The sequence below is a fragment of the Barbus barbus genome, assembly GCF_936440315.1.
Source record: "Barbus barbus genome assembly, chromosome: 30".
NCBI lineage: Eukaryota > Metazoa > Chordata > Actinopteri > Cypriniformes > Cyprinidae > Barbus > Barbus barbus.
The window spans coordinates 5,106,105-5,120,332 of record NC_136758.1 but is presented as its reverse complement, the minus strand read 5'-3'; the positions used below and the strand labels follow the sequence as shown (position 1 = coordinate 5,120,332).

At 35.7% G+C, this 14,228-nt stretch overlaps 1 protein-coding gene across 3 annotated transcripts in view; it reads left to right on the top strand.

Moving 5' to 3' along the window:
- Positions 1-14,228, top strand: part of LOC306850143 (rho guanine nucleotide exchange factor TIAM2-like) — a 92,814-nt gene that overhangs the window by 50,591 nt on the left and 27,995 nt on the right. For 2 of the 3 annotated variants that reach the window (XM_079385602.1, XM_079385601.1), the window contains exons 7-14: positions 2,521-2,706; positions 3,551-3,697; positions 7,804-7,860; positions 9,096-9,263; positions 10,534-10,638; positions 10,745-10,823; positions 10,932-11,021; positions 11,181-11,393. In XM_079385602.1, the coding sequence (XP_079241728.1) occupies positions 2,521-2,706; positions 3,551-3,697; positions 7,804-7,860; positions 9,096-9,263; positions 10,534-10,638; positions 10,745-10,823; positions 10,932-11,021; positions 11,181-11,393 (1,045 nt within the window). The remainder of the gene's footprint in view (positions 1-2,520; positions 2,707-3,550; positions 3,698-7,803; positions 7,861-9,095; positions 9,264-10,533; positions 10,639-10,744; positions 10,824-10,931; positions 11,022-11,180; positions 11,394-14,228) is intronic. The other variant, XM_079385603.1, reaches the window with a different exon arrangement.

The following is a 14,228-nucleotide window of genomic DNA, read 5'->3' as shown; positions in this document are numbered from 1 at the left end:
CTCCATCTTGTCTGAAACACTGGGATAAATCATTGAGGGCTTTGTCATGTTAACAGAAGGCATGTTAATCTTACCGTCACATACCGCTTTAGAGGTTGCATGACCCACATAGCTTTATTTGACCAATGGTATTAGTATTTTTCCCTCTGCCTGATAACAATCATGTTAATGCTTCATGGGAACCTCTGGAGCTGATGCAGAGGTCAAAAGGGGGAGTTAGAGGAGTGTCAGGCGCTGGATGAGAGATTTGGTAAAGGGGAAAAGGTCAAGATTTTCTGAGAAACTTGGTAACTTTGAAGTGTTGTCTCCACAAATCAGTGCCAGCTGGGCGGTTTGAAGTATCCACTGACCCCCCTTCACCCTTTCTCCCTGTAACTGAATTATAATTGCTTTTAAGACTATTAAACGTATGCCTTTTATATGAATCAGGGAAAAGGTCAGAGAAACAAATTGAAGATATATGTGTTGATAATGCTCATCAAAAATTCTGCCCATCCAGACATAAATACACATATATCTCAAAAATGAAAATATAATTCAGCCAGGCTTTTATATATCAAGTTTACTAACATCTCAGTCTGACTGTGTGAGAAGTTTTAACTGTTTGTTTTCAACACAGGTTGATTCTGGATCAAATTTCATGGGAGACAATTAGAACAAATTTCTCAAACAGGCTGCAAAGACTCAGACAAGCTAGTGTGTTCCTAATAGGCTCTAAACTACAACGAACATGCCTCTCTTTTTGTAGAAATGGGTGTATGTTGGTATCCAGTGTCACACTTCTGAAATGCTAGCATAAGATTCCCATGAGTTAACAGTGCAGTGTCTGTCCAGCCTCATTATACTTGTTTTAATGGTGTGAGGTTGAGTTGGTAGAATTTAATAAACCAAAAGCCAAGAAACTTTAATGACACAGTGACTCTAAACTCATTGGCAGTGGTATGAATGATGCTGGGAGCCCAAACCAAACCATACAAACAATGCACAAAAGCAAAGTCTGCATGTGCAATGTTAGTATTTTTTTAATCCATTATTGTCAATTATCTATCGCTAATAATTGCCCCATTAAAAGAAAACAAATCTCATCATTAGTGTAGACAGGCTTTTATTATTAAGCACACCCTTAAAATGGTACATTACAACAAAACAAAACAAACTCTAGTTTGTCACATGACAGTCAGACAGTCTCTTCCTGTTTAAGTGGGTGGTTCTAGGCTGCAATGTGAACCAGACAAATGGTGTTTAGTCAGATGCTTAGCTATATGTGACTAGTGTTATAAAGTTTCATCGGCAAACTGATAATGTTCATAGAGCTGTGACTAATAATCCTGGCATTTTCTTTTTCCTTTCTTCATCTGTTTTGTCAAAAGAGCAGAGCCCTAAATCACTAAGTGGTTTCCTCTGTGTTTTTTTTTAATTACATATTATAATTGCAGTTGGAGATTGGAGAAAAACTCCCTTTATGCCCTCTCATATCTGAGAGCAATTACAGCCACAAAGATCCTTTACTCATGATGTGTCTGATCAGTGTTGGAGAGTAATTAGTTCATGTAACGGAATTACATAATTTAATTAGATAATAAGGTAACACTTTATTTTAAGGGGTCCTTGTTATATATGTTACATGTACTTACTATTATAATAACAATAAATTATGCATAAATACATGCAAGTAACCCTAAGCCAAACACTAAACATATAGTAAGTACATGTAGTTAATTAATATTACTCAGTACTTAAATGTATAATTACACTGTAACAAGGACACCTTAAAATAAAGTGTAACCCAAAATAAATGTAACCGTAATCTGTTACAGTTACTGAGAACAAATGTGTAATTAAATTACAGTTACTTATGAAAATGTTAATGATTACAAAGGAGGGGTTACATTTGAGTATTTTCACAAACATACAGATTTGACTAATTTCTTCCCCAAAATGCATTTAGTGTTTTAAAATATGAGACAACAATGTTTCAAGAATTTAGGACACCGAATAGAACACGTGTTTATTTGATAACGGTGTATGCATGCTTTATTTTTTAAATGAACTGTTTTTTTTCCAAAGCATTGTTAGATGCTAGTGTTTACTGTCATAGCTATGCAAAGATTTGATTTCAAAACCAGTATCAAAGCTATTAAACAGTTTCTTGTTATGATTTTAAATCTGTATTTAACCTCAGAACGATCTCAAAGTGAAAAGAGGTGCTAAAGTCTGATTTTGTGGTGGGCTATGCTTTAAAATTCAATTGTTATAATCTTAATACAAGCGATGGAAGGATTTTGAAAGTCTGACAGTAATCAGCATTGAGTACTACTGTCAGGTTAACCCTGCCTGCTTAAAATGTTTCAAAATGATTTGAAAAACAGTTTAGAATTTGTTTAATGAATGTTTATAACCTATTAAATTTCCAAAGTTTCCTTCCCAACACTGCAAATGATCATTGTGCAAAGCAGTAGTTTGCCACCTAGCGGATGAGAGCCTTTTCTCAGTAACACTTTTTTGTTTATTTGCGGACAGATCCAACAGTGGGAACAGAATCTTGAGCGTTTCAACATGGACCTTTTCCGCATGCGCTGCTACCTGGCCAGTTTGCAAGGTGGCGAGTTACCCAACCCCAAGAGCCTGCTAGCCGCGGCCAGCCGCCCGACCAAAGCTGCACTAGCCCGTCTGGGAATCTTCTCCGTTTCCTCCTTCCATGCACTGGTGAGTAGCCTTGATCAAAAGCTGTTGTAGAACAGCCCACATTGACAGCCCACTTTTTCAGTGGTTCCAGAAATATGTCTCATTCATTTTCTCCATTAGGATCTCAAAGATTTAACAAGTTAAATCAAAACTGAACAAACTTTGTTTTGAAGCAAAATATATATATATATATATATATATATATATATATATATATATATATATATATATATATATATATATATATATATATCTGTACTGTATATTTTTTTTGAAGACTAAGGTACTAAGCCGAGAACTGTGTAGCAGTGAACTCCTCCCATGCAGCATTGCAAATTCTGTACTGGAATCAAAACGGCAGTATAATTTAAAACAATTAAATTATAGACTTTATATTAAAATAAGATTAAAATGTAATGTTTTTGTTGTTTTATTGCAAAATGTTAACATATATAATTGGTTGAGAGTGTGGGAGACTAACTTGAATTGTCATGCGCAATGCTTCATGAAAGCGGGTGGTTGCTGCTGAGCTCTTTTGGCACAATTCTGAATTTCTATGGCAACAACAGCTCTCCCTCTGTCTGATTGATGGATCAGGGCTGAGGGGTAATCTAGTTGTTGACAGGGAATTCAGCTATTATACTGCTTCTTTAAATTAAGTTGAAATCATTCTGACAGGTTTACTGTATACGTTATTGTAAAAAAAATAAAAATAAATCTTTACTGAAAATGAATTTGATTTTAACTTTTGAAACCTGAAATTACTATGAAAGGACGCTATTACACTTTATTTGGAACATTTCATTTCCAAAAATGGAATACTTGCCTAGTTACCATTACAGCCAGTCTCTTTGTTGTCGTACAGATCTGTTCCAGAGATGAAGACACAATGCGAAAGCGTTCTCTGTCTCTGTCCCACCGAGGTCGCAGTAAGAAAGGGGTCTTTTCCTCCCTCAAGGGCCTGGATACTCTTACCAAGCGAGGTCATGAAAAAAAGCCTTCTGTCTCACAGGTACTACACCCACTCTGTTTGATTTAAACAGTCGTGACTGTGTGCTGTAACACAAGTGCTTGGAAAGTGCATTTGCATATCAGTTTTTCTACCTTTTATGTTTTGAAACTCATGCATCATGCTGGTGGGAAATTCCTCCCACAGGTGCAAATAACAGGACTTTGATAAATAAAGACTCTCTAAAGGTAGTAATTACAGTGCTGGCAGGATTAAAAATGTTGTTCGTTCTCCCATCTCTTCCTCCTTTCTCAGAAATGCGCCAAGGTAATAAGAGAGCTATTTTCAGATGTAGAGTTTCATATCTGGTTACCAAGTGTAAAGCCTTGAGACATTGATGAAGCTGATGATGTTTCCTCCCTGTTGAGATCTTAATGCACTGTGCTAATAATAGTGGTAAATTAGCAGTTAAGGAACTGCGCTGGGCTGTTTGTTTAAATCTAGAGAGGGTAGACCCATGAGCCGGAGAATTTTATAGATTTTCTGTCATGACCGTGCCCTTGAGCAAGGCATTTAACACCAAGTTGTTGCAGGGGGACTGTCTCTACAATTAGAGTACTGTGTGTTGTTTGGAATAAAAAGGGGCAGCTAAGCAAGTCACTGGTTGTTTTGGTGAGTCTGTTGCACTTCTTTACCACCCAGTAAACCATCTTAGTCTGTATAAAAATTGTAGATCCCTCATTTTGTCTTTTTTATTTAAAGGATTTCTTTGATTTGAGCTGCTGTTCTTACAGTGGTCTTCCTCAGGTAAGGGACACTAGTTTTCTAGACCATAGCTAGTATAGCATGGCTCCTTATAGAAATATAAATGCTTCTTAAGTTCGACCCTCTGTCGTTCTGCAAACAATAGCTATATTCCAAAAACGGTCCCACCTTATATTAGGTTAGGGGGGAAATGTTAGGTACAGTGTACATATTGTGTTCATGTTGAGTGCTGCTATTGAGGATGGATATGGTTAGGGTTTGGGACATATTTGGTGTTATGGTTAGGTTTAAGTGTTGGTTTATAGGAAAGGGTAGGGCCAACAGTGTAATTACAGATGTATTTACAGAAATTAATTACAGCTGTAATTACATGAAGATATTACATAAGTACAATGTAAAACATGTATGTGCACAATAAGTACATTGTATCAAATTAATAATTTAAAACATAGTAGTACATAGTAGTTAAAGACACTTAATATAAAGTGGGCCACAAAACTAGTAAGCTGCCTACCTAGAAAACACTTTAAGGCATTAATTTTGGTTCGCAGATCGCACATGCCCTTCTCATATAAAGCAATTGACTAGATTTCCAAATGATATGATAAAATACACCTCTAAATGTTCTTTTACACCTCTGTAAATGCCTTTATTTAATTACCTGAAATATTCATAAGGATAACAGCTGGAAGGATAATATTGTTGCAGCCTCTAGAAATCTGATTAATCAAATTATTAATTGTAAGATTTTATTTACCCCACTAAAACGTTTTCAGAAGAAAATAATTTCCTGTCCAAGCTACCAGTTTTGTTCAAGATAATCGCTTGGTACATTTCTACACAAGGTGGTGACCTTCTTTGAGGTCAGTAGCTTCTGGGAAACCATCTTAAAAATTTAGCTTGCTAGTTTTACTGTGCCAAAAGAAAGGACTGAAAGATTTGCATGACTTACATGCTTTTTTGGTTTGTGCTTTTTATGGACATTAATTATATGGGAAAATCAGTTTCGCCACTAAAATGTGTCTCCAAATGAGGTTCGTATGCAGTTAGGTTTTCCTTTTTAGAAGTCAGCTGTTTATGTAGATAGTAGACGGAATGACAATTCGTAAGTCCTAGTTGTCCCATCTTAATTAATGCACATTCTTATGCATAAAGAACCCAAATGGCAGAAATTAGCTATGAGTCTGTGCAAAAAAAGTAAAAAAAAAATAAATGCTCCAGATGTGAGGCCCCAATGGCCCCATAATTTTTTAAAAGATTTTTTAAATTAGATTTGTTACGACATTTAACATATTTCATAACATTTTACACTAGGCCTAAATAGTTATGAGTTAAGACACTGCAGTGACCAATAAAAATAATAATATACTAAAGTATTTGACATAAATTAACAAATATATTGTTATATGCTCCAAAAAGAATCACTGAAAATCAATTCCATAGGACAAATTTTAGCCCTTAATAAATAGTTAAATAGTTCATTTCTGTCTCTAAGTGAATCCGCTAGTATCTTAAGTGAGCAAAAGGTAAAAAAATTCTCCAATCACTGACATGAAGTCTCTGTCCCTCCCTGACATGTGTCATGTAATGGGAGATCCAGCCGGCTTGGCTAACGAGCCCCAATTTCATTTCACACCACAGAAGGCAGAGGTGTGGAGACAGACATAGGAAGAAATGTATTATGAATTATTAAAAGCCATATGTGGTAAATTTCAGCCTGCTGTACTCTACCCCACAGCGACACACAGATGGTTGGTATAAGAGCCCTATGCTAGTTGCTAAATATTAAACAGGCCGACCTTTTGCTAAAGACGGTACCCATCAAACCAAAGTGTCTTTTTTGTCTCTCTTCCTCTCTTTGTCTCTCACTGAGTTTGAGACCATCAGTCAGTCTTTAAGCCTACATTTGGTCTTGCTTAGAAGCAAATCATTAGTTCTTCATCTCTGACAGTAATCCTGTCTAGACTTTAAAATTGGGTCCCCAGTCACTAGGCCCTCCTATGCAGTTAACACACACAGCTATTTAATAAGATAAAATGGAGGGGGGGCGATTATAATCTGATAATTATATATTTAAATGTATACACTACCTTTAAAAGTGTGGTCAGTAAGATTTTTTTAACCTAAGAAATTAGTAATTTTATATTTATTAAGGATGCATTAAATTGATCAAAAGTGACAGTAAAGCCTTTTACAGTGTTACAAAAGATTTCTGAATCCTTCATGTGAAGGATCATGTGACACTGAAGGGTAATGGCTGCTGAAAATTCAGCTTTGTCAAATAGAAAAAAATATATTAGGGTTATAATGCATTATAAATGAAAAATTTTACATAAAATTAAAACTTGTACAAATTTAAATCATATTGTACTGTAGCACATTCTTTCAAAAACCATTACATTTAAAGTGAAAAGTGTATCATGAGGAAATAAATTTCCTAGGCATTAATTAGATTTTTGCCCTGTGTTTATACCAGTTTATCATCTATTCTCATATTCATATTGAACTACATTCATTTACTCATCAAGATTTTTTGTTTTATTTTTTCCATTTGTATAAAAATATAAAAAGTAGAGCTGTTTAAAGATTGAAATAATTATGAACTCTATAGTTCATGCATACAGTTTGAGATCATAAAAATATATAACTGATATTCAAATTCCGTACAACTGTACTGAGACGTCACGTTTTCGCTGAAGATCATAAACTCTATAGTTTATGATCTTTATTTACTTACTGTCTGATTTTTTTGTTTCTTCAGCTTGACAAATATAAATTTTGCTCTTGGTGTGAATAGACAATTCGTCTGTGCGTCATTTAGTTTATTTGCATTACGCTTGATGTGAAAAGGCCTCAGAAAAGTTTCTCATTTCGTATGCTAAGAGGTTGTTTACATAGAAGACTTCGAGGCAAATCAGAAAAAAAAAAATGTAAAAAAGAAATCTAGTTTCTAAGGTCCATGGAGAGGATTGCAAAAAATGAGGAAAAAGTAACATTATAAGTGGGCCACAGGGAAAAATCTAAAAATGTATAAGACCCCTATAGCTGACCATCCATGGCTATACAAAAGACTTACAGATGAGGAAGATCACAAGCAATCTGTCTTAAGAAGCCTCCACAAAAGTATAAATTAGTGATTAAAAGTCTTGCATTAAACATTCAGCATGACTGTTCATCCTATGCTAACCAGCAGAGTGCTCTTTTCCTCCAGTGAAGTCTCGAAGCTTTTGTTTTAGATCAAAATAGATTCACTACAGGAAATGTACTTGGGTGAAGTTTTATTTAGAAACAAAATGATAGTTTGTCTGCTGCAGTGTTTGTAACCATGGCTCTGTTCCGTCTGACAAAATATGACTAAGAGTTTTATGAGACGGCAGTGATTTGTTTTTTCCTTCTTGTTTCAGGTCTTTGACACTGACGGTGAAGGGCATCTAAATACTATTCCTCCTTGTAGTTTTGAGGTACGTTACTGTGTTTTTTTACAAAATACAGAGTCCTGCCTCTGGAAAAACCTTAGGCTTACTTGGTTATATGTTAAAAATAAATTTGTAAAACATGGATATTGATACAAAATATATTAGTGATGTCTTTTTGTTCATCATGTATGTATAAATAATTTATTGTGGCCGATAGATGCTCACATTGTGATTGGTGGTGATGCTAGTTCAAAAGCCCCTTGCCATGATTAATTGTTGGGTTTTGTTCACATCAGTTGATTTAGATAGAACTAGTTCAACCAAGACTGTGTATTGAGCCACGTTTACAGTTTGTGATTGCTTGTACGTCTCTGAAACACTGGTTCCTCACTGTATGTACTTCAGTAATCCATGGAGACCAACACACCGATGTTGCTAAGAGACCATGTTAAAGGATAGCGTTTATTCTAGACAGCAAGAGTCTTTTCTTCGTCAATCCATCTTTAGCATTCTGGGTGGAGGTTAGCTTCCATAAATGATTTTTCCCAGTTTGTAGAGGAAAGTCTGAAGTGGAGGCTCTGGTGCTGAGAGCCACACACACTGAGGAGCGTGTACTGAGCGGTTGTCCTTGGCTGCTCTGTTGGAAAGTTGACCGTTACTGTGGTGGTAAATGAATGCAGACTCATTCTACTGCTGGTCAGGGTTTCATTCACACCACTTGCTGGACAAACATAGGGTTATACAACTTGTCTTAGGTAACTCTGTTTCCCTTGCTAAAAAGGCCATTACTTCACTGAGTGAAGTGTGTGGACGGTCTGTACCTTTGGAACTGAGACGTCACATGTTTTCTCTGGTGTGTGTGAAGGTGGATAGGCGTGTTTGTTTCCAACACCAAAAGATTTCATCTCCACTGAAAGAACCATGGTGTTTTTCATTTTGAGTGACACATCCTTAAACAAGCATAGAATGATGCCACCAAAGTCAATGTCAAATGCTTTAGTTTTACATAGTCAGTCATTGAATTTGTTATAGTTGTCTATAAATCCCTTGGTTTCTAAAATGCTATAAATTTATCTAAATCAGAGAATTGTGTTTTAGGATTTATAAAATCTGCTATTAAATCACACCAGTAATAAATAACGCGATGTAATAAAGTGTTATAAATGGGTAAGTAACTAACAATAAAGGAATAAAGTAATATTCAAAAAGTCTTAGCATTTGACCTGATTTTTTGTTGTTGTTGTTGTTCTTTTAGTTTCTTTTCTGGTTTTCTTTCACAGAGGTTAGGTAGTATGGCTAATGTTTACTCAATCATGCCACCTGAAGGCAGCCAATGGGATTGCAGCCAGGAAAACACAACTTGCATCTATATGCCAAATTACCAGACTGTTACCGTCCTTCTGAAACCTCATCACACCGTCACGGATGTCTTGGCCGAAACCTGTAGGGTAAGATCAGTGCATTCAAAAAATCCATCACTTTGTTTTAAAGAGTCAGGACACCCATTTTGATTGTCAACCGTTGCATTGTTTCTAATTACTTTACACATGTGCCTGTTATGTCTGAATCAACAGAGACGCAGACACATCATTATGTTTGTATGTGGTAGCATACTTCACTGCTGAGATTACCTGAGGGTGTCATTATAGTATATTATAATTATTATAATATCATTTCTCTTTTATTGGTTTTGATTGCTTCTGTTGTCCTCATTTGTAAGTCACTTTGGATAAAGGCGTCTGCTAAATGACCAAAAGTAAATGTAAATAATAGACCGGATCTAGGGAAATTCATTAATAGATGACATCATGCGATCTTCATGTCAGTGTTATGGCTTTCTCACAAAAGATGCAGTAAAATAGTAAGTGTAATGAAATATTATTACAATTTAAAATAACTCTTTTCAATTTTAATATTTAAAAGAAATTAGACCTCACCAAGAGTAGTATGAGTGACAAATGTTGGAGAAACTGTGGATTGGTTGGTGATCAAACTCACATCTTTTGGGATTGTCCCATCATACATAACTTTTGGAAGGACATTAAGGGCATTTTGGAAAATCTACTAAAAGTGAACATCTCTTTTGACTCCCAAACATTTTTACTGGATATCTTTCCAGATAATCTTTCTCAAGACCAAGCATTTCTTCTCCATCTCCTCTTAATGACGGCAAGGAAAATGATAACAATCTGTTGGTTAAAACCTGAGCCACCTACCGTTATGCAATGGACACAAAAGATAAGACAAGTTTATTTAATGGAACGGTTGACAGCACAACTGCAATTAAAGACTCCAGTTTTTGAAAGAAGATGGGGTCCTGCTATTGACTTTCTGAAATAGGACATAAGCCTATGCCTTAAATTGTTTATGTTTCTGATTGTAAATAATGTATGAAGCCCAGTCTCAGGACAATGTTCATGTTTTTTTTTTTTTTTTTTTTTTCTTCTTTCTTTTGTGTGTATTCACAATAAAGTAAAAAAAATAATAAAAGAAATTAGAAATTATTCTCATATGCTGGTGCTGGTTATTATCAGTAAATCGAAAAAGCTTTAAATATAATTTTTGTTACAATGTAAAATATTTACTGCCATTTTGATCAATTTAACGTGTTCTTGCTAAATAAAAGTACTACTTAAAAAAAATAACATTACTGACTTTTGAATGGTAGTAAAGACGAAAAGTCATGAAAAATAAAAAGGCAAATTTTTCTTCCCTTAGCTCATGGGCCTGGACCCTAGCCTACACTGCTTAAGGCTGAGAAGATGTGTAGGAGACAGAATTGAGGTATCAACTCCATCAGCCGATGAGCTCCTGCAGGACATGGTAAGATATTGATAATGGCAAAGCTTGATGTGCAGCAGGTGGATCACAGCCCAGAGTTGTTTAACTGCATGATTGCGCACTTATCTACACTTCTTTCTCACCCTAGTCATATGACGATTTGGAGGTCAGCCAGCTGAATGTCTATACTCTGCACATGTCTAGACCTAGTCTAGCTGGAGACTTTGGTAAGCAAGTCATTGCTAAGGGGAAATTTAAGTGGCTGTTTTTAAACCCATGGGGATTGATGGCACTTTATGATGTGTTATGATTGGTTTTTTTTTCTTGTCCTCAAGGCTTTGCTGTTACAGGCTATGTAGACAACCTTAAAAACAGCTGTATCGTTGTCAGAGAAGTTCTCCCTGATGGGCTTGCTTTCAGCAAAGGTACTTTTGCTTGTGCAGTTATTGCTTTTATAGATTGCATTTATTTGGATATGCTGGAAACACCTTTTTGATATTTGAACAAGGACCAAAAGATCTTTTTATGTTTTCACATATTGCCTTTGGAAGGGTATTATAACCTTTGTTTTATATAACTGATAGGTCTGAGGCCCGGTGATGAGATCATGGTTTTAAATGGTTGTGAGGTGTCTTCTCTGGACCTGGCTCTGATACAGACTTTATTCAACGATCAAAGTCTGCAATTGACTGTGAAACGCCATCCACCATCCATTCAGCACAGTACAGATACAGCACAAACACAGTCTCTGCGCAGGGAGAACCTCCAAAACCACCAAAGAGCCAAGTCCTCAACAGGTACAGTACACACATGTACACATGAGTGATTCAGCGGTGCATGTTATTCCAGAAAAAAAGTTTGATGTCTGTGTGCAGCTCAAGTTTTGTGTCAAAGATCAACTAGGAAGTGCGTGCACATTGAATGTGCCCATCTGCACTAACTGTATACGCACCCGCTCAACTGTGTATGATACAGAGCGTAATATGTGAAATGAAGTATACCCGGGCCTTAGGTTAACTACATTTCACACTTGCATGACAGCTGGTGAGAAAGAGAGTATCACTTTCTTGCTGACGTTATACTTCTTTTCAACATGATAATTGAGAAGAAGTCTGTTGACACACTGTTACTATCAGATTCTCTCTGTTCAGGTCCACAATACGGCACTGAAACTAGCATGCTGCAAAATTAATAATTTTAATATAATTTTAATGTTTGAGAAATTGAAATCCTGGTTTGGCATTTCTGCATTGTTTCCAACGTAATGTAGCAGTTTTGTTTTTAAATCGAACATGGCCTAAATATACTTTTTTATATAGGTATATTTTATATATACATAAAATATACCTATATAAACCTAAACCTAACCATTAAATATATAAACCTAAATATACTTTTTTATGTGTTTTCTTTGACAACTTTCTCTTTACATTTGTCACTTGTCACACCTCACTTGTAAACTTCCTCCCCAAATTTCCTTCCCCTGACTTCCTCAAACTGAACTGTTGTCTGTACTATCTCAGTCATTTATACAAGTGATAAACAGAAAGCAGTCTATATACTGGAGCAGGAACGGTGTTACGTGCTGGTTTTGAACCCTGGCTGCTTTTCTCTGTGCATGGTAGGTGTCTGACAGTATGAATATCACAGCGCATTTGTTGCTACATTTAATTATTCTATTGTATTATCAGTGATTATTTGTTCTAAATTACGGATCATGTTTCATGAGCAGTGAGTATTATGGTTTCATGTACAGAGCAGTGGTTACTCAAGAGTTTTTTTTAAAGCTAGAATTATTTATTTATTTTGTATATAATACTGTATCTGTTAAAGGTTTGGGTTCCACTTTATATTACTGTAGGTGTCTTAACTACTTAAGTTAACGTTAAGTTAAAGGGGTCACATGATGCTATTTTAAAGATCATTATTTGGTGTAACAGAATATGCTGACATGCTTTAATGTTCAAAAAACACATTATTTTTAAAATACTGTACATTATTGTAGTTCCTCTATGCCCCGCCTCTCTCAAACGTGTCGTTTTCTACAAAGCCCCTCCTTCCGACAAGCACAGTCTGCTCTGATTGGCCAACTGACCCAGTGCATTGTGATTGGCTGAACACCACAAGTGCGCGTCGGAAATGTAACGCCCCTTACCATAATCACCAGCTTCAACTTTCAAGTTAGTTTTACCATCAGTTAAAGCCCGAGAGGGGAGCAGAGTCGCGAGACAGACAGTGATGATGATGCTCTTATGAATTTGCTGTACACAAGCCTCGGTTAAGGCGATTTCTGACGGGCTGTATAGGCTACTCCGCTGTGATGTGACTTTGTTCCCCTCTCACAAATACTTTAGCAAATACTTAAATTAATAACAAACATACGTACAGTTGCTGATTCAGATTATCTTGGCTAAGTCGGAATTTACCCTTTTAAAATTTTTTTTTTTTTTTAAAAGCCTTAAAGCCTCTGTATCATGCACAGCCAGCCTTGTACTCTACTAGGTTCACAAAACTGTCGTCCATAAAATGCGTTGCACAAATTTGAACATTTTGGTGAAGTAAAACTTCTTCGTTACTGTACTTAAGTAAATTTTTCAAGTATCTGTACGTTACTTGAGTAGTTCTATTTTGAGTAACTTTTAACTTTTTTCACTTTTACTTCACTACATTCCAAAGCATAAGATCGTACTTTTTACTTTACTACATTTCATAAAACATATCATTTACTCCTTATAATATATCACGTGCTCTGAGACGCAGAAGCGGTGTCTGATTCATGAACAAACCGATTATTTTTAATGAACCTGTTAAATCGGTTCGCAAATCGCAACAAACGATTCATTCACGAATTGGAATGATCCGATCGCAGCTGTTCTCGAGTCGACAACTCACTGATTCAAATGATCCGTTTAGAGCGAGTCTCCAGTGAACTGAACACACAAGAAAGAACCGGGAGATCTTGTGAGCGCGCGTCCAATTTTAGGATTAATTATTGTAACTGAAAATCATATTTAGGTCAAAACTGTCAGTTGTTTGTGAACTAAATCTGCTGTAAACGGTGATCTATTTAAGCTCACTGAAATGCTTGAATGCAGACAGATCAACATCAGTGTCTCTAACGTTATGTTTTAGGTCAAAAAACGAAACATTAAAATAACACAGATTAAATAAAATAACTCATGCACGTTCATATTCCCCGCTGCTGTAACATTAGCAGTTTTATTAAAAAAGTACATCTTTTTACTTAAGTACATAAAATTTAGTACTTATGGAAGCCCATTTCCGCCAATGAATAAAAAAATTCAAACAAGGTCATTGCGACTTTTTATCTCACAATTCTGAGATATAAACTCGCAATTCTGACTTTTTTTTCTCAGAATTCTGACTTTTTTTTCTCGCAATTCTGACCTTTTTTTCTCGCAATTCTGACCTTTTTTTCTCGCAATTCTGACTTTTTTTTTCATAGCAAACCACTCTCCATGTAAGGCTTTACAGTGCTTTGTTCAATTTGCTATAGATGAACTATATATTGAACTAGTTGAATGTTGCGTCTGAATATGATTTTTGAACAAACATAAAAATGACTCATTATTCTTTATTTCTGTGTTTTGCGCTCGCGGTTGGACAGTACC